This window comes from Oryctolagus cuniculus, chromosome 2 (assembly GCF_964237555.1).
Source record: "Oryctolagus cuniculus chromosome 2, mOryCun1.1, whole genome shotgun sequence".
Classification (NCBI taxonomy): domain Eukaryota; kingdom Metazoa; phylum Chordata; class Mammalia; order Lagomorpha; family Leporidae; genus Oryctolagus; species Oryctolagus cuniculus.
In genome coordinates this window covers 112,169,382-112,190,303 of record NC_091433.1, presented here as the reverse complement: position 1 = coordinate 112,190,303, position 20,922 = coordinate 112,169,382, and the positions used below count along the sequence as shown (strand labels likewise).

The 20,922-nt window shown below is 50.7% G+C and overlaps 1 protein-coding gene across 2 annotated transcripts in view; it reads right to left on the bottom strand.

The window, feature by feature from the left end:
- ACOXL (acyl-CoA oxidase like) overlaps positions 1-20,922 on the bottom strand; it is a 371,066-nt gene that overhangs the window by 257,572 nt on the left and 92,572 nt on the right. For both annotated transcript variants that reach the window (XM_051836339.2, XM_051836342.2), the window contains exon 10: positions 16,487-16,521. In XM_051836339.2, the coding sequence (XP_051692299.1) occupies positions 16,487-16,521 (35 nt within the window). The remainder of the gene's footprint in view (positions 1-16,486; positions 16,522-20,922) is intronic.

Below are 20,922 nucleotides of genomic sequence, written 5' to 3'. Positions count from 1 at the left end.
TCCTCTAGGTGGTCACCCTCCATAAACTTTGTAGAGTTTATTTGAGCCAACACTTCACGAATTGGGCAGCCATGCCAGCCAGAAGTGGCTCAAAATTTCTCCCACATTCTAGATTGTTTATAGCTAGAAAACAGGAAGCAACATACAGAAACAGCGGATTGGCTGCAGTCAGAATGCGCCTGATCCTGTTTTGTTAGCTGTCAGCCTCTCTTTGGCTGGGGACTCAGCTACTTGTTACAAAAGTACTCCCGAGCTAGGTTCACTGTGTACAGAGAAATCTTAAGGCCAAACTTAAATTATGTATGGAGGCAGCTTTAGGCCAAACTTAATTCAGTTTAGCAGGACCAACAATACCAATTGCATCATCCACCCATCGTCTGCCATCTCCTCCAGAAGTTGCCTCAAGCCCCTGCTGTGCAGCCCGGTACAGCTGACACCACCCTCTCCCAGCCCCCACATTAACACCTCCTCCCTCACCGGTGACACTGCCCTCCCTTCAGGGTCACTGCAGGCACACACAGTGCACTTTTACCTCTACCTAGTCTGTGCTAGAGACTTGCTAGATACTGGTCAAGTGCCTTTCAAGTCCCAAATACTCTGCTCCCAATCCAGCTTCCTGTTAATACTTCCTGGGAGGCAGCAGACGATGGCCCAAGTGTCTGGGACCCTGACACCCACATGGGAGACCCAGATGGAGGCTCCTGGCTTTGGCCTGGTCCAGGCTGGCTGTTGTGGACATTTGAGGAGTGAATGAGTAGATGGAAGTTAGTGCCCTTTCTCTCTCTCTCTCTCTCTCTTTCTCTCTCTCTCTCTCCTCTTCCCTGTCACTCTGCCTTTTAAGTATATGAAAATAAATAAATGAACCTTTAAAAAATACATGTTCTGGATTTCATTTCTTCTTCCTTTAAAAAAGAAAGAGAGAGAATGAGAGTAGGACAGACAAGGTAAAAAAATCAATTACCTCCCAAATACTCAGTCACACCTTGTGGTTTATCAACAGGGTAGGACCCTCCCCCACCAATGAAAACCAAGCCAGGGAGGGGTGAGGGGGGCTCAGGGAGCATGAATGAGTTCCTACTGTGGTCTGTATCTCTATCCATGCATGGACAACCATCAATGGATCCTAGGTGATCTTCCATTTTTGAAGACCTACTATTCTCTCCTCCTGTTAGTAGCACTAATTGAAATGTGATTTCTTTTTTTTAACAGATTTATTTATTTATATGAAAACAGAGTTACAGAGAGGCAGAGGCAGAGAGAGAGAGAGAGAGGTCTTGCATCTGCTGGTTCACTCCCCAGATGGCCACAATGGCCAGAGCTGTACCGATCCGAAGCCAGGAGCCTCCTCCAAGTCTCCCACATGGGTGCAGGGGCCCAAGGACTTGGGCCATCTTCTACTGTTTTCCCCGGCCATAGCAGAGAGCTGGATGGGCAGTGGAGCAGCTGGGACTCGAACCAGCACCCATATGGGATGCCAGCACTGCAGGCGGCAGCTTTACCCACTACGCCACAGCACTGGTCCCATAATGTGATTTGACTTCTATGTTTAAATAAACAATGAAACATAGAAAGGAAGAGCACTTTCAGGGAATACTGGAGATTGTTTTACCCACATGAAGCCAACACAGCACATGAGCTTCTTAATGACAGATGTAACTCAGTCTGTGACAGCTGAGCACGGAATGCCTGCCAGGAAAAAGGAACAAATACTGAGCTGGCCCAGGAGGTCTGGGGCAAGTTTCTTCCATCTATGTTTGCACCAGGAGATTCTCTGTTGTGAGTGATGTTGCTCGCATGGTAGGACACTTAACAACTTCCCTGGCATCTCCCCACTAGACACCAGGACAGGCCTCTTCCAAGACGGGGACAACTAGAGACAGCATCCAGTATCCTGGGGAGCCAAATCACCCCAGTTTGCAACCACTGGTCTCGAAGGAGCATAAATAAATAACCACACGATGTGACTCCATGCACGGGGCCAGAACACAGGATCCAGTGTGAGCCACCATTAACAGGAATGAGGAGGGCAGCGTTTGTTCTCTGGAGACCTGCAGATGCCCGGGTGGGAGGGCATGGATGGGGCCCTCCTGCCCCTCCGAGCACTCAGATAAATCAGAATGAGCCTTCTCAGTTCATCTCCCTTTGCCTAGGCCCAGCAGATGCAGGGGGTGGGGAGGGGCGCTCTCTTTAGAAGCCCCAGGCCTCCATAGGCTCAGTTGGTGCACTCCGGAGGCTACAAAGTTCTTGATGTGTGGGTAGTTTGAGCCACATGAGAAGCCAAATTATGATTCAGACAGCAAAAGTTGCCTATAGATAGGGCACCTTGGTGCCTGCAGCGAGGCAAGTCTAGAACTCTCTGTGGCTAACAGAACCTCTGGATCACACCCTGCCCATTTAACTGCCCATTAAAATCTGAGAAACACTCTTCAGGAGGGAGTCTGGAACAGCAGCCTGTGAGCCAGGCCCCCAGCTCATCACCCCGACCAGAGAACCCACAGCCTTCCTGCCCAGCAGAAGGGGAGGGCTGCCTGAGCCTGCTCTCCAGTCTAGGGTCCCCTGAGCTCTTAGGGGCACTGGAACAGCGGACTGGACTTGGCTTTCTCCCCTCCACAGAGTTGGTGCAGGTGCCTGAGGTCACATCGCAGGAGGTGCTGCAGGGCCCCGGTGAACTCACTCCCACCCTCTAACATAGGCTCACTGGGCCAGGGCAACACGGCACCAGCAAGGGAATACGGGACCGGCAGCCCCAATTCTAACTCTGCTGTACTTTTATCCTGTGCTTCTCCCTCATCCAGCCGGGCTGTCCTGAACCTCCCAGAAGGAGCTGGCCTCCCACTGTCCCAGCAGCTTCTCTCAGCATAAGGAGTAAGTTGGTGGTCTTCCTCCGGACTTGTTTCTCTTCTGCCCTGAGCCAGGTGCCCCTGTCCCACCCCCTGTCCTGTTCTTTGCAGCAATCAAAGGTTTGTTCAGAGTCGAGGTGACACCTGCCACATTCCCTCCGTCACTGGTGAGATCTGGAAACAGGAGCACCCCATTCCCAGAGTCTCCGGGGAGAGACCTGTTGGCCGATGAGCTTTCCAGATGGATGAATGAGTAGCCTTTCCCGGAACGTGAACGCGGGCACCTGTGCCTGCTCCTGGAGGGGAAGAGTGCCCCTCACCCACTCCCCGCCCGGCAGCAGCCTTGTGGGTGAAGGACAAGGTCAAACCCGATTGCCTCAGGCTGACCGGCCTCACTCAGGCCCCATTCCATCTGGAACGTCCACAGCTGACAAAAGACCTGACTGCACCTGTGTTTACAAGAAAAGCCTCAGAAAGACGAGCGGGCTAAGCTGAGTGCGGTCACTCGTTCAACAGTGAGCCGTTGCTGCAAATGTCAAGTGAGCAAAAGCATGAACCCCGGCCTCACTCCAGACTGGAAAACACAGTTCTGGAACACTGGGCAACAGGGCTAGCCACGTGGCCCCACACCAGGGCCCAGGAACCCCCTACCGTAGCCCTCTTTCACCAAGTTCACTGAGGAATGACTCGAGCACAGGAAAAGCACCCTCTTGATGCACCACACTTTTGTGAGTTTCCAAAAATACATGTAGTATACCAGCCAAAATCGAGATTTAGAGTCTGCCCCCATCCCCCGTCCTCAACACATTCCTCTGGTCAACCCCACCCCCACCCACCCCCTGGCCACCAGGGGTCTGCTTTCTCCCCTAGAATGTCATGCACACAGCCTCCTAGGTTGTGCGCACTTTGGGGTCTGGCTTTGTTCCCTCGGCATGACGCCCTGCACAGCACCTGTACAGGTGCTCCCTGTGGGATGAGCAGACTCATTCTGGGATTGTTTCCAGTTTGGGGCTGTTGTGTACAGAGGTGCTATGACACGTGCACACAAGTCTGTGTGAACGAATATTCTCACTTCTCCTGTCTAGGTATTTTGCCTTTAGGAGTAGAATCGCAGGATCGTCCGGTAAGCGAATGCTGACTAATATAAGAAACCATACAAAGGTTTTCTCCAAAGTGGCTGTCTTGCTTTCAACATGGTATCAGAGCTGGGGCCACTCCACATCTTTGGCAGCACGTCATACTGTCGGGGTTGGCTTTGGGGGTTTGTTGCTGTTGTTTGCTTTGGGGTTTTTTTGTGGGGAGAGGTTGGGGGTGGTACTGGTGGTTTTATTTTTAAGCAATCCTAATATACAGTATGTGTATTGGTATCTCATTCTAGTCTTAAGCTGCGTTTCCACAATGACAAATGATGTTGACCATCTCTTCATGCTCGTATTTCCCATCTCTAGGACTTATTTGGCAAAGTATCAGTTCAAGTGTTTTTGCCCATTTATTACGTTGTGTTGTTATGTTCTCTTGTGAAGGGGTGGAGAGTTCTCCGCATATTCTGGATCTAACCCCTTATCAGATAATGTGTTTTGCAACTATTTTCTCCCAGCTTGTGGCTTGTCTTTTCATTTCTTAGCAACATTTTTCAAAGAGCAGATGTTTTTAATTTTGATAAAAATCCATTTTTACCAACTTTTCCCTTTAGAGTTCATGTTTTCTGTATCTAAAGAAAACTTTGCCTAGCCCAAGGTCAGAGAGATTTTTCTCCTACATTTTCTTCTAGAAAGTTTGAAGTTTTAGGTTTTACATATGGAATCATGACTGTCTTTGTTCATTGTTTAGGTATAGGGTAAGTTTTCTGTTTTTTTTTTTTTTTAAGTATAGATTTCCAATTGTTGCATTTATTTAAAAGGCTCTTTTCTCCTTCCAATTACCTTGACGATCTTTGTTGAAAATCAACTGGGTCTACCTTTTGTTTTTTCTTCCATCCTATAGACCCATACGTCTGCCTTTGCAGCAATACCCCTCGGTCTTGGTTACTGTGGAAAGAGATTCTCTAAGTCTTGCACTGCACTCTTTCACAGAATTGCTTTGGCTGGTCTAGGTATTTTGCCTTTATATATACATTTTTAATTGGCTTGTCAATTTCTACATAAAAGCCCATTGGAATCGTGAGTTGTGTGGAATCTCTGGATAGATCTGCTCTGAGTGCTTGGTCGTTTTAAAGTAAGGGAAGGGTCATTTGGGGGGGACAGCTGTAACAGAAGACCAACTAGAGCCACCCAGACCCAGTTTGGCCTCCTAAATGGCCTAGGCTCTAAGGACATATGCTGACGTGGAAGGCCACGTGGGTGAGATGGGAACACAGCCTGCGTGGGACACAGATGGGAAGACTGAGAGCTGGGGTCTGACCTGAGAAGCAAAGCCCTGAGACCTAACAACAGAGAGGAGCATGATCCCTTGACAATTGTTCACAAAGGAGGTGACATTCAAGGGGCCACACAGGAAGAACAGGGCTCCAGTGCTGCAGAAGAGAAGAGGAAAGTCAGTTATCCAAAAGAACAGCAAAGTCAAGGGCAGAGGAGCCTGGAAGCTCTCTGCAAGGAAGCAGGCACTGGGGATGAGACCTCGAATCCCACGGTCAGGATCAGGACTCTGTCCTGCAGGCATGGAAGACCAGGGCGGCTTCCAGGTGGGAAGAGCACAGTCAGTTCCGTGTGGGGGGAAGAGTCCCCTTGTTGGCAAGCCTGTGGGTGTGGCAATAGGCATGTAATGAGCAGTTCTGGGGAACAGACATAGGGCCGGACCAGAAAGCCCCTAGCAGACAGAATTCAAGAGAAGGAAGGGAAGCAGAGGAAGAAATGCCCACCTACTTCCTTACTCCCCTGGGTCCTGAAGAGGACCTACCTCTCACCTGGCATTTCTGCCTCCCCACTAGGATCTCAGAGGGACATCCTATGAATATCCATGGTCTGCCCTTAAGGACAATGTTTTGTGTTAGGGTTATCTAGGAAATGCAACTTTGCAGAAGATGGCTTTGCTTTTAAGATGATACCATTGGGACTGAATAATTTCTTGGCAACTCTGCGTATCAATCTGGCCAGAGCACCACTATGAAGTTTGAAAAAGAGACAGATGGAGCAGCCAGCCAGAGAGACCTAGTGACAGAAACAACTGCTACTCCCTGGGAGGGAAAAGGGCAGAAAGGCTTTTTGTTTATTTTTACAAACTTTGGAGAACAACCATCTCCTCCAGCTGTCTCCACAAGATCAAATCAGCCCCAGCTGGGAGTGGTGAGGCATCTGCCAACATCGGACATCAAAATCTCACAGGTCCGATCGCCCTGTCCCTTGTCTCTTCCTCCCTTTTACATTGCAACATGACAAATGCACTTGTTCATTGATGCGGCCTGTCCATTCAATGAGTGCTCTAATTCATCTATGAACTTCAAACTCTGCTCCTAATCGAAATCAGAACACAGAAGTGCACGATGCTCTCACCCCACAAGAGGCCACCTGAGTTCACTCCAAACAAAAACACGCACACCCTCTCGGAACGACTGCCTGGTCACTGGGGCATGTTCGTGACGGCCAGGGTCAAGGAGAGTGTAACTGCACAGCTAGAGCCCCCGTCCTGGCTTTCCTCTGCCAGCCCTCAGGAGATGCCTTGTAGGGGGTTGGCAGCCTATAAGTCCAGCCTGAGGCTGGAACGGGAAGCCAGATTCATCCTATCTTAAAATCTATGTGACTGTCTAAAAGCCACACCTCTTTGGACCTCCATTTAGCTGTAACACAACCAAATAGAACATTTGCTTCCTTCCTCATTAGATTAAGACAACCGACAGAAAACAAAACAAATGCTTCTGTTGCGGGCTAGTTCACAGTTCTCGTGCTCTGCTCTGTGAGCTTTTCTTAGAAACACGGGCATAGACGCACGTGCAAAACTCCTGCGCCATTGGCTCGCGAGGCTTCTCCTGTGTCAGGTAAGCAGAGCCAACATGACGTGCCCACCTCTGGACCCGTTTCCTCTCTCCTCTGCCCTCAGAGGTACCCACCAGCAGGGAGCGAGCGTCTTTAGACTGAAGCCCTGGGTCGGGCAGGAAGAACATCTGAGCTGTCTTTCAATCTTGAAGAAAAAGAAAAACACAAACACCCACACAGAGGGGAACAATTTCCCCACTGCGTGGGCGGGGGAGCCCCAGAGCTGTTATCTGCAAAGGGCACTTCTGGGGGTACCCAGCTGTCACCCCCATGTGGATTCCACCCAAAAACCTCAACCAAGCCAAACAGTGGGGAACGCACATCAAGAGGCAATTTTCCACTCTGACAAGGACCTGACTTCACAAAAATCAAAGAAAACATCAAAATAACAAAGGCACGTGGGCACGGCCTGTTGCTGGGCGCGCGGTCGGTTGTGGAAGATGCTCCTCCTGCTCTGGATGTCAGACACCTGTGTCATTTTCCACCCCAGATCTCTCAGCATACTGCCCACACAATGGCTCATGTGTGCATGCGTGCACATGTGTGTACACACATATGCATGCACACACATGCATGTGCACACTCCTGTACTGCACAGACAGGTCTGGAGTAATTGGTTGAGTGATATTTAGAGGTGTGTCTGAGGACAAGAGTGGAAGTGGTTGGGATGAACACAAGGTGTGTGTGTGTGTGTGTGTGTGCATGCGTGTGTGTGTGTGTGTGTGTGTGTGTACCAGGTGGGGGATGTTCTTAACCCTGAACGCCATTCATTTTAACAATTTGATAATTCACTTGGTACCAACGTTGTGGCACACTTCCAACACCAGCATTCTACATGGTCACCAGTTTGAGTCCCAGCAGCTCCACTTCCAATCCAGCCCCCTGCTGATAAGCCTGAGGAAAGTATCAGAAAGTGGCCCAAGTATTTGGGCCCCTAAACCCACATGGGAGACCTGGATGGAGTTCCTGGCTCCTGGCTTTCTGCCTGGCACAGACCTGGCTATTGTGGCCATTTTGGGAGAGGGCCAGTGGATGGAAGATTTTCTCTGTGTGTGTCTGTCCATCCCCCAACTACACCCCGGTCTCTCTTTCAAATAGGTAAATAAATCTTAAAAAAAAAAAAAGACACCACTTTGTTTTTGTTTTTATTAGTTTATTTATTTATTTATTTGAGAAGTAGAGTTACAGACAGTGAGAGGGAGAGAGAGAGAGAGGTCTTCCATCTGCTGGTTCACTCCTCAGATGGCCGCTACGGCCAGCGCTGCGCCAATCCGAAGCCAGGAGCCAGGATCTTCTTCCCAGTCTCCTATGCAGATGCAGGGGCCCAAGGACTTGGGCCATCTTCTACTGCTTTCCTAGGCCATAGAGAGAGCTGGATTGGAAGAGGAGCAGCCGGGACTAGAACAGGCACCCATATGGGATGCCGGTGCCGCAGGCAGAGGATTAACCTACTGCTCCACAGCACCGGCCCCAACACCACTTTGAATGCTCACATCCCTTATCAAAGTTCTGGGTTCAAGTCTCAGCTCTGCTTCTGATTCTAGCGTCCAACTGATGCATAAAATGGGAGGCAGCAGAGCCGGCGCCCCCGCTCACTAGGCTAATCCTCCGCCTTGCGGCGCCGGCACACCGGGTTCTAGTCCCAGTCGGGGCACCGGATTCTGTCCTGGTTGCCCTTCTTCCAGGCCAGCTCTCTGCTGTGGCCCGGGAGTGTAGTGGAGGATGGCCCAAGTGTTTGGACCCTGCACCCCATGGGAGACCAGGAGAAGCACCTGGCTCCTGCCATCGGATCAGCGCAGTGTGCCGGTCGTTGCGGCCATTGGAGGGTGAACCAACAGCAAAGGAAGACCTTTCTCTCTGTCTCTCTGTCTCTCTCTCTCACTGTCCACTCTGCCTGTCAAAAAAAAAAAAAAAAATGGGAGGCAGCAGATCATGGCTCAAGGACTTGGGTCCCTCCCACCTACATGGGAGACCCGAATTGAGTTCTTGGCTCCTGACGCTGGCCTGCTCCAGCTCTGCTGTTGCAGGTATTTGAAGAGTAAACCAGCAGATGAACGATCTCTGCCTATCATCTATCGACCTATCTATATCTCTATGTTTACCTTTTAAAGAAAAATAAATTTTTAAAAATTGAAAAGAAGTAACTAACAGGAGATCAATGTGGTTTTCCCTCAAAATCGTAAAGTTGGAATCACTGTATGATTCAGAAATCCCACCTGCAGGTATATATCCAAAAGCAGTGAAAGCAGGGACTCGAGGGAGATGACTTGCACTCCCCTGCTCACTATTCACGGTGACCAAAAGACAGAAGCCACCCCATGTCCATCGACAAATGACAGGGTAAACAAAACGTGATATCTACACACAGCGGAAAGTTACCCAGCCTTAAAAAGAGGAAATTCTGGCACGTGCTGTCATGGATGAATCCTGAAGACATTATGTTAAGTGAAATAAGCCGGTCACAAAAAAACAAATCCCAGGCCGGCGCCACGGCTCACTTGGCTAATCCTCTACCTGCAGTGCCGGCACCCCAGGTTCTAGTCCCAGTCGGGGCGCCGGATTCTGTCCTGGTTGCTCCTCTTCCAGGCCAGCTCTCTGTTGTGGCCCGGGAAGGCAGTGGAGGATGGCCCAAGTGCTTGGGCCTTGCACCCGCATGGGAGACCAGGAGGAAGCACCTGGCTCCTGGCTTTGGATCGGCACAGCGCTGGCTGTAGCGGCCATTGTGGGGGTGAACCAACGGAAGGAAGACCTTTCTCTCTGTCTCTCTCTCACTGTCTAACTCTGCCTGTCAAAAAAAAAAAAAAAATCCCAGGTGATCCCACTAACATGCATAGAAGTCATAGATGCAGACAAGTAGAGTACTGGTCATCAAGGAGAAGGAATGGGAGAAAGGGGAATTACCGTTTAATGGTATCTTATGATCTAGGGTGAAGAAAAAGTTCCGGATTTGGACAGTGACCTGGCCATGCAACAACATGAACAGGCTGATGCCCATGAACTGAAGTCTTGCAAACAGGTGAAATGGTGCTAGTCTGTGCCCCTCCAAATCTCAAGCACTGGAACTCAGTGGCCACTGGGATGGGTGTTAGGAGGTGACCAGGCAGGGAGGGCTGCTCCCTCACGGATGCGATTCAGGTCCTCATCAGAAGCTCAGCAGTGTCGTGCTCGCTTCCCCTCCCCCTCTGCCATGGGCAGACACAGCACTCTAGACAAGGAAGCAGCGGGCACACCCTCACCAGACACCACACCTGCAGCGCCTTCATCTGCGACTTCCGGGCTCCAGACCTAAGACAAAGAAACTTTGTCTCCTTACAAATGACCCCAGCTACAGTATCATTGCAGCAATACAAACGGGCTAGGACAAATGGTCCATTTGATATTAGGCATATTTTACAAAAATAATAATAAAGAAATCAACAAAAGGATAAAATATTCAGCTAATCTAAATAAGTGAGTAGGATTCAACCGGAAACCCACACCCTTGACCTTCCTCCTCCTGGATGGGAGAGAGACAGGTGATAGGGCCGGGTATCAGATGGGACAGAAGAGCTACCACAAGGCAGTGCAGCCCCATGCAGGCATCTAAGAGCAAAGGTCAACTCCTCCTGCGCCTGCTGCTGCCACAAAGCACAGGGGAGGAAGGGGCGGTGGTGCAGGCCTGGCTTGCAAGCGGCTCCTCCATGACGCCTTGGTAAATGCCATCAGTTCCTGGAGATACGTGGATCCCTAAGACATGGGTTCCTTCCCCACCATGAATGTATGGATGCTGCTGTCCTTTCCGGAATTTTCAAATAAGAATTCCTCACATTTCAGAAGCATGTTCTGGAAAGCGTAGGTAATCATCACCCCTTTACAGTGGGAAAGCAGGAGGGAGGCCCAGCTGGCTCAGGCAGACGCCCCTGGCAGGCTGCTCGCGGGGGTAAGCCTTTGATAAAGCCCTCTCTGTGTCCACTGGATGGAAGGCTGCTCGTCACCTGCCCGCCCTGGCTGGTGGGAATCGGCCACTGATGCCTGGTGTCCCTGCACCGCTGCCAGCACTGTCTAATCACCCGCTCCGCTCCTGAGGCCTCCACTCTCCTGTGCTGTTGGCGCCAGCTGCTGCAGCAGCTCACCATCCCAGGTTCCCTGGCCCAGAGCTGGGTGGCGAAGAACCTTGAAACTTGCAGGGCGGCCCAGCAGGCGTCTTCGCTGGCCTCCCCCAGTTGTGACTTCTCCAGTGCATTTTTATTGTTGTGTGCTTGGCTTTTGCTGCGTTCATGTAAATATCTGTGTCTCCTGCACAGCCCTCAACACCCCAGAGCCAGCAGAGGGGACAGATGAGCCTGGATGCAAAGAGCCCTGGAAACAGGAGGGGAAGCCACATGTGCCAGGGTGTCTCCTGTGAGCACACAGAATGCAGTTGGATGGGGGGAGAGGGGTGGAGGGGGTTGCTGCTGCCACACATGTATGTGGGCTGGACCCTGAAGGGCCACTTTCATGTATGACTGACAACTGCTGAGTGTCCCCCTTGCGCTCCATCCAGTGATCTATGGAGCTTTGGTTTTGAGGGGTGGGTTCCAGGCTCAGGGCCAAGGCTAAACGCCTAGGACTACAGAAGCAACTGGAAGCAGCCAAGCTCATCCCACACCCCACACCTTCCCCAAACTCAGCCTCTCCTCCAAAGCAGGCCAAACAGTAGTTGAACACCGTGTGTCCCAAGGCACCTGTTTGAGCAGCCTGCAAGGGCATCTGCCTGAGTCAGCTGGGACTCCTTCCCACTTTTCCACTTGAAAGGGATGGAGACTACTTCATGTTCACCTCCTCTAAGAAGCCTCACTTGATTGGCATATCTTTTCCTATGAGATTTGTGGCAGGGCAGGCGTGGGGCACAGTGGTTAAGCTGCTCCTGGAGACACCTGCATCCACATCAGAGTGTTCAGATTTGAGCCCAGGCTCCTCTCTCCATTCCAGCACCCTGCTAATGCAGCAGTAGTGGCTCACATGGGAGACCTGGATTTAGTTTCTAGGAACGGTTTTGGCCTGGCCCAACTTCAGCTGTTGCAGGCATTTAGGAAGTGAATCAGTATATGGAAAATCTCTCTCTCTCTCCCTCTCTCTCTCCCTCCCTCCCTGCTCCTTTTCAGATTAAAAAAAAAAAAAGATTTGTGTCTATTCTCAAGTCTTCTTTCCACATATATATAGTGCCTCCCCAACTAGAAAGTACTTTGTAGCAAGGACAGTGTGTTCAATTTCTTTCCACAAGTGCTCCACATACAGACTCCACACAGAGAGAGGTCTTCCATCCGCTGGTTCGCTCCCCACATGACCATAAAGGCTGGAGCTGCGCCTATCTGAAGCCAGGAGCCAGGAGCTTCTTCCAGGTCTCCCACATGGGTTGCAGGGGCCCAAGGACTTGGGCCATCTTCCACTGCTTTCCCAGGCCATAGCAGAGAGCTGGATTGGAAGAGGAGCAGCTGGGACTAGAATCAGCACCCATATGGGATGCTGGCACTTCAGGCCAGGGCTTTAACCTGCTGTGCCACAGTGCCGGCCCCATGGGGTTCTCATTTTAAAATCTGAGCGGGGCCTGGCCATTCTCTCTGCTCCCCACGTCACCCCTCCCCTGCACACACCCCTCCAGTGCCATGCTGCATTCTCACCAGCGGCTGAACCAAGGGGACCTGCGCACTCTTGCACTGTGGGCTTCCAAAACGGAGCCAAAGCCAACCTTTGCTTCACGAGTGGTTCCCCTTCAGCCTTGGGCTGGAGGAACAGAAAGCTGCCCAACACAGCGCTCCTTGGGGCCTGGCTTGCCACATGATCACTCAGCACCGCCCCCCGAGACCACCACATCCTGCCGCCCGTAAGTCAGGCCCTCTGCCACAGCCCCCGACGCACCATGGGACAGGCCCAGACACCCTCCCCTCCTTGGGAATGGTCTCTTTAGCTCTTTCTTCCCTTTTGCTGGTCACTCAGGACTGGGGGCAGGGAGAGAAGCTGATTCTGATTTGTTGTTGAAACACAGCTTCATTTGGATACACTGAGAAATGCAATTGTTTTCCGTCTAATCAGAGGGGTTAAATAAACCTCCCGTAGAATGTGTGTCGGCAGTCAAACATAGGGCAGGGGCCCGCGCTGTGGCATAGTGAGTAAAGCTGTGCCTGCAGTGCTGGCATCCCATATGGGCGCCAATTTGAGACCTGGCTGCTCCACTCCTGATCCAGCTCTCTACTATGGCCTGGGAAAGCAGTAGGAGATGGCCCAAGTCCTTAGGCCCGGAACCCACTTGGGAGAACTGGAAGAAGCTCCTGGCTCCTGGCTTTGGATCGGCACAGCTCCAGCTGTTGCAGCCATCTAGGGAGTGAACCAGCAGATGGAAGACCTCTCTCTGCCTCTCCTCTCTCTCTCTGTAACTCTGCATTTCAAATAAACAAATAAATCTTAAAAAAAAAATAGAGTCCACATATTGAGATGGGAATTGTGGCAGACTGCATTTTCCAAAGAGGACCATGCTGCTGTTTCCCACCCCATACGCTTGTGTCACAACTCTTCCACTGAGAGGTGGGGTCTCTACTCCTTCCCTCTGAACACAAGTGGAGAATGTGGCTGCCCCGAGGATGGAGTAAGGTGGAATTGATGCTATGTGGCTTCCAAGGCTGCATTAGGGAGCACCTACTCCTCTCTTTGTGGGACACTCACTCTGAGAAAGCCAAAGGCTGTGCTGTGTGGAAGCACAAAGATGCTTCCACATGAATGAAGAGGCCCTGGCCAACAGCCAGACACACAAGTGATCAAGCCTTCAGACGATTCAGGTCCTAACCCAGAGTCTCCCAACAGAAGCTCCAGACCCTGGGAAGCAGACGCAAGCCATCGCCACGGCCATCTCCATAGCCCTGACCTGCAGAATACATGCACGTGGTAAATCCTGATTTGGTGACATTAGGCAGCCGTGGACACTGGAGCAGGCTCCATTAGCACAGCCACAAGATGAGCAAGGCCAAGAATCCAAACTCTTTAAAAACAGCTTTTGTCCAAGTCTTACTTCCTGCTCTCTAGGGATGAGACTTGGCAAGGATGGATTGTGGGCAACCCTTCCCATTGCACCTGCCATGGAAAGAGCCAGCACTTTGGAATTCGCACTGTCTTTGCCTTCTCGGTGCCCAACCCGGGCTTGGAGTGCTCTATCCATGACCTCTACTGTTCTTGATAACCCTTAGGATAGGTCATTCTAGATAAGCAGTGAGAAAGGGTAAGAAAATTGGGAAATTTTCCCAAGAAAAAATAGCTAGCAGATCACAGAGCCTGAGGCTGGAGGGACAGGTGACTTGTCCGCCACCTGTCAGCTGTCAGGCTGCAACCACATGCAGTGTTGGTCCCTCTGACAGCCACTGGCTATTGTCCAACTGGTTTCCCAACAAAGGATCATGGAAGAAACACCCTGGACCAGGAAGTTCGAAACTCACACTAGGAGCAAGTCTAAGGATTCAAAGGTAAAATCTCTCCATTTTCCCAAGTCTGAGTCTGAAGAGGTATCGCAGCCCTAGGCTGGGCAGAGACAAGCCCACAGGGCCCTGACAGCTGCCCCATGTCTTCCCCTTCAAGACAGTCGAGCCCATCCTTAGCTTCTGTGGGGCCATGGCCAGGGACCCTGCTTTGTGCTCAGCCTCATAAACGCTGTCTACTGATCACAGTAGTCTTCAGTGACGCCAGGCTGCTCTGGGGAGACAGGAGCCAAAGGGGAAAGCCGATGGCAACCTAGGCAAAGAGCTTCCTTCTAGAATTCACCCAGTGGCCCCGGCCCCAAGGGGAGGCAAATCTAAATGGCCAGGTGGCCTCCCTTCCCAGATGAAGACTGTGTTCAGCCCCGAGAAGAGTCTCCCCCAACCAATGTGGCACTGGGACAACAGAAAATGGCTCCAGGTACCCGGGGTGGCCTTTAATGGGGAAACCAGAATCTTGTCTACAAACACAGACCTAGGCCCTGACAACCGCAGGGGGCAAAGGCCTCAGCCAGCTAGGACCTCCCCAGGTCTACATTCCTGCCCCGACCACCACCACCATCTTACCTGGTTCCAAAGGAGCAGTTCACATTTAGAACATCTAGAAAAAGAGGCTGTTGCAAGTTCCTGTGGGAGCACTGCCCAGCCACTCTCTGCCCTGCTGCGACACATCCAGTGCCCAGGGGCTGTCGGGTCCAGGCTCAGGGCCCACGCCACGCCTCCTGAGTGTGCAGCCATGTTTGCATGCTTCCGTGCTGGGAGGGGAGCACCAGCTTCAGCAGGACAAGGTGCTTCTGCACACGGGGACTCGGATGCACACAGGCAGTGCATGGGGGTCCACACACACTGCCCTAAAATACGGCTCAGCAGGAAAGTCACGCTCGCTCCTCTCCCCTGAAGCAGGTCGTAAAGCCCTCCTCTGAGACGCATCCTCCTTGCACCCCGGGGAGAGGAACAGCCTTATCTCGGAAGACTCGGGGTCACAGCAATGAGTCGGAGCAAACAGACCTTGCTTAGCCCCCCCACCTCCAAGCTTATTAACTTAGACCACCCCTGCCTTTGTCCAGCCACACTTCCCCACGACTGTGCACTTCTCCATCACACTGAAATAAAAAATACACAAGTCTCTGTTTCTTGGGTTTTCATTTCCTTACGAAGCCTTCCCTGTCAAGTGAAAGTCACGCTCCATAAATTTGCATGCTTTGTTTCTGGTGAGTCTCTTTTCTGTCGTGGGGCCTCCGCCAGGAGCCTAGGGATGAGTGAAGAAAAGCTCTCTCGTTTCCCTTACACAGTCGTTGAGTTTCCCCGGCACAGCTTCCCCCACAGGTGCCCAGAAGCAGCCCACACGAACACCTCTAGCTCGCTCGCTCAAATCCGTACCTGCCCTCTCTGCACTGCTCTCCAGCAGATTTCAAAGCCTCAATGATTGCTTATGACTGCTCAGTTCACGTTCAAACTGAAACCATGCAGACATCTACTTATCAGGGTCTTTAGTAGGCAAACTTATTTGAAATCAGGTAACATTTGGGGCTGTTGTGAACAGCTGACCAGATGTCACTGAGCCCAAAGCTACTCCTAGTGGGTGGCATATTGGGGAAGTTATGAGTAGTTTGTGTAAGGACAGGGCAGACACAGCCTACTGCCCATCCACTGGGGCTGGATCTTACTTTAATAAACTCAACACCTTAATGCATTCTGATGGATACCAAGGTGGAAAGGTCGATACTTAGAAACAAGCATTTGTAATACAAAATCACACTTATGGTTCAAGAAGCAGCTTTCTCACACGGTGCACTTGAGACAAAGGCAGACAACTTGAAGCATTTAGCCACAGCCAGCTGCACCTAAGACGGATGGGAAGGGAGGGCCCATGTACACGGGCAAAGGCTTCACACAGGTCATTCCTGATTCCAGGTCCCACTCTGGGACAGGGTGTGTTACCCAGAGATCACTTCTTTGTTCTGGCTGTAGCACATCCCACCTTCTTGTGTTGAAGGAAACTTGCTATCTACCACCACTTCCAGGCAAAGACCTCATTCCCCCACACAGAGACCCACTCCTGCCAATCAAGCAGCTAGAACAATTTCATCTGTGACCTTGACATTCATGGTGGATCAAAACCCTTGAGACTCCAGCACACAAAAAGCTATAAACCAGTAAGTACATTTGTTGAAAGGAAAAAGAAAACTTCAAGCCTTACCTGTGACTGTAGCGAATGGCTATCGTCAACCCAAGCTGTAAGCAGAGAAACATACAGGTTACAGAAAATCAAGAGTATGCAGAATTCACAAGAAAATTCACTCAGTATGGTCAACTTTATTTTTTTTTTCAACATTTCCTAAGATACCCTACTTCAGTGCTTCACAGATAACACACCTGGGCAGCGTTGTGGCACAGCGGGTAAGGCCCACATCCCATATCAGAATGCTTACCCAGCTTCCTGCTGGCACACCTGGGAGGCAGCAGGTGACGCTTCAAGTGTTGGACCCCTGCCACCCACGTGGGAGACCCGGATGGAGTTTGGGGGCTCCTGGCTTCAGCTTGACCCATTCCTGGCTATTGTAGGCATTTAGGGAGTGACTCAGCAGATAGAACAACTCTCTCTCTCTCTCTCTCTCTCTCTCTGTCACTCTTCCTTTCAAAGAAATAAAACTGAATACATAAGCATTAAAAAACAATGCATCTAATAATAGATCTTTAGTTTCAACTTAGCCTTTAAAGGATAATCATATTTTGAAGGGGTCTTAAAGAGGTCCAGAGTGTTTCACTGTGGATTAGACAGAAGGCATTCCAGGGCTTGTGTTGGGAGAGCAAAGCCTAGCAGCACGGAGCGCAAACCCAGGCCACCAAGCAGAACCACCTTCACACTGAGGCACAGCCTCAGCTCTGAGTACAGGGGAGAATCAGCCTGAGACACATGCAGACCTCAAGAGACGGTGCACACAACTGCAGGGCACAGCAGCAAAAGTAGGCGGAGGGGAAGCCATGATCTCTTTCCTCCACAGAAGTCCCAGAAAGCTCTAGAAAATCCGTGGAGGTCGAGTCACACGACCTAGACCTCAGCTACTTCACACAAGCTCTGCAGTGGACTACAAGAGCCAGGCCTGCTTGGCAGCTAACCCTGTAGGCATCGGCAAGCTACTGAAACGCTCGGAACCTCAGTTTGCCCAAGTATAATACAGACCGAATAAGCATTTCTCCCAGGAGTAATGTGAGCATGAAGCAATTTTTCTGTTTTTGTATGTTTATATCCATAGGAAGGTGTGTGCATGTGTGTGTGTACACGCAAATTCACACGCTTACTGCCCAATAGATATGAAAAATTTGATGAATAGAGCAGGTGTTTGGCAGAGTAGTTAAGACACTAGTGGATGCCTGCATCTCATGTCGCAGTGCCAGGGCTCAAGTTCTGATTCTATTTCCTATTCCAGCTCCCTGCTGATGAACATCCTAGGAGGCAGCAGGCGATGGTTCAAGTTAGTTGGGTCCCTGCCATTCCTGTGGGAGACCCGGACTGGGGTCCTGGCTCCCAGGCTTTGACCTGGCACAGTCCTGGATATTTCAGGCTTTTGGGGAATGAATCAGCAGGTGGGAGATCTCTCCCCCACCACCCCGCCTTTCAAAGAAATAATAAATTTTTAAAAAATTTTAAAAGTCAAGGGCTGGCCCTGTGGCATAGTGGGTAAAGTCGCTGCCTATAGTGCTGGCATCCTACATGGGCGCTGGTTCGAGTCCCAGCCACTCCACTTCTGATCCAGCTCTCTGCTGTGGCCTGGGAAAGCAGAAGAAGATGGCCCAAGTCCTTGGATCCTTGCACCCACGTGGGAAACCCCTTAGAGGCTCCAAGTCCTGGCTTTGGATCGGCCCAACTCCAGCCATTGCTGCCATCTGAGGAATGAACCAGCAGATGGAAGACCTCTCTCTCTCTCTCTCTCTCTCTGCCTCTGCCCCTCTGTAACTCTGCCTTTCAAATAAAATAAATAAATAAATCTTTTTTAAAAAGTAATGCCATTAGTACACTAGATATAAAGCAATACCTTATTTATGAAAATATTGGTACAGCCCAAAATTTAGTTTTTAGATTGGTTTTTCGAACTTTGAAAAAGCAACAGTCAACATCCACCATGCCCAGCTGTGGCATCTCTACCTCTAGACTCACAGGAGTTGAGAACCCAAGTGGCATTTGTATCATTTCTGTGTGATAAGTCTGAGTTGCACCTTAACAGCCCCAAACATCAAAGTTCCCTTGATGTTGGCCCCAGTGGAACTGGATGGGAGGAGGTGACATTTGTGTTGCACTGAGAATAAGACATGGCTGAGAGGAGAAAGCCCAACACTGCTGCCCAGCTGGACGTGCGGCAGAATGTCCCGGATGTGCTGAGAGCAGCTCGGCTCCGGAACAATCCGGTTCTGCGTTCTCACTACAGGCACACAAAATGCAGACCTGGCAGCGGTGAGCCGTGAGGATCAGGGAGGAGGCTCAAGTTCCACCTAAAGAATGTCTAAAAGCGAAGGCGTGAAAGATATGAAACCAAGTTCCTTTCACATCACCCTCACCTGGACTCGCTCAATTATCCGTCTCAATTCACTGAGAGGGGGTTTGCTTTGAGAGTTAAACAAACAGAAGAGGAAGATGCCTCGGGGGCCATCAAGAACATAAAGAACGTGGGAGAAATTGCTGTGGGAAAGGCAGACACTGAAGCCTAAACTCAGGAAGAGCGACGGACAGATTTCACTTGCTGGGCCACTTTGCATTTCCTGGGGTTAAAAAGTCCTGGCTTACAGCTAGGCTCATTATAAGATAATTTTGCCAACTGAACATTTCGATAAGCTAGGGAGTACAGTTTAATTGGTGGCTTTTGCACAGTTGAAAGATAAGCCCTTGCTGGGACAGGGGGAGGAACGGGGCTGGGAAGCACAAGGATGAGGAATCAGAAGTTGTTCGTTGGCAGCCGCGCTAGCTAACGGGGGCTGGGAGATAAATCTTCTGCAAGGGTGGATTTCAATGAAGCGTTTTTATTAGGCTTTTCCTGGCTTCTGAATCAAATGTGTTTTATGGTCGTTTTTAAAAGGACACCCTTGCTAAGGAACAGAGTGTGAATCATGGAAACTCGGTGATCAGGGTTGGCTGGAACCGAAGGCCAGAATGCCCACAGCTCCCTGCAGACCCCTGTGGGACCTGAGACCATGGGCAGATCCTGGGGCTATGTGAGAACAGACCTTCAGGGTGGACGGAAACAGGGCATTTCAGAGTCGTTCTGGAAACATGGCAAAAACACTATGCAACTTGCCCTGGATACAATGAGGAGGCTCCCAAAAGGGGCTGGGACAAGCGTAGAAAACATTTTGTGGGTGGTGCCTTGAAACCCCAGGTTGGAGCAGCCCAGTGAGGCAAAGCTGGCTGAGGAGCTATGTAGGGAGCCTCTCGCGCCTGCTCTTCCTCACCCCTACAGGGAAACAGCGAAAGCGGCAGAGGTAGCAAGTCTCTGAGGTTTCTGACCCACAGCAAGGGATGAGCAAGGGATCTGCTCAGGGATGAGCCGGAGGGACTTGGCCTTGGGCAGCTGCAGGGGCCAGGCGGGCTGCTCTGAGGCCCTGGCTCTGCTAAGAAGCACAAGCCACTCAGAACACCTTACGCAAGTCTCACCCATGTACACATTCACACCTGCACACACACAGACTTGTGCACAAATATGCAGTTATGCACGTTCATATACATACTTACACACGAACGCATGCACACGCATGATGCCTTCTCACAGAACATGCACGTGCCCCTGCATCGTTATATGTACACGCAGGCACATGCACACGTTTTGGCATGTACATATGTGCATGTGCCACCATACATGTACACACATACACACTCACACAGATGTGCACCAACACCTTACCGGCACACATGGATACACTTTGGCATTCAGAAAGGCCCGTGGAGCCCTTCAGACAAAGAAAGGCCTCAGACAATTGACCCTTTTGTTGCTGGCCTCAGCGGGGACGCAGTGGAGCGAGGGGAGTGAGACCCAGGGGTCCGCCCCCTGACCCGGGCCCAGCCGGGCTGAGGCCCCAGGACACAGAGGTCAGCAAGAGTTTTGTGCGCCCTCCCTGGGGAGCGCACGCCGCACCCCACCCCCACCCCAGACCTATTGCCAGAGCACAATTAGCAAAGTCCCTCTCGGAGCCCTTCTTCTGAGATTTAAACAATTTGTTAGTAACCAAATGAAATCACATTTTAATGACCAGGAAGGAGTAATTTAACATTTTTCATCATCTCCACCGATTACAAAAAAAAAAAAAACTTTTTCCTGTGGCTTCAGCCTCAAAATGCTCCTTTTTTGGAACAGCTGACGGAGGCAGCTGTTTTGTATCAAGTTGGAGGAGCTTCTATATGACCCAGGGAGCACAGACAACAGGCAGGCCTTCTTGCATTAGAGGGTAATCTGAGAATAATTTGCCATAAAACACCCAGCCGTGCACCAGCTGTAGCTGGATACGCCCTATAAAGCACCACGCAGACTGCATGGATCTTGTAAAATAATAATAATAATTTTTAAAAACACACTTTTAAAACACATCATAAATTAGAAAAAAAAAAAAAAGAAAGAAAGGAGTGGTTTACAGGATCCTAGAAGCAGC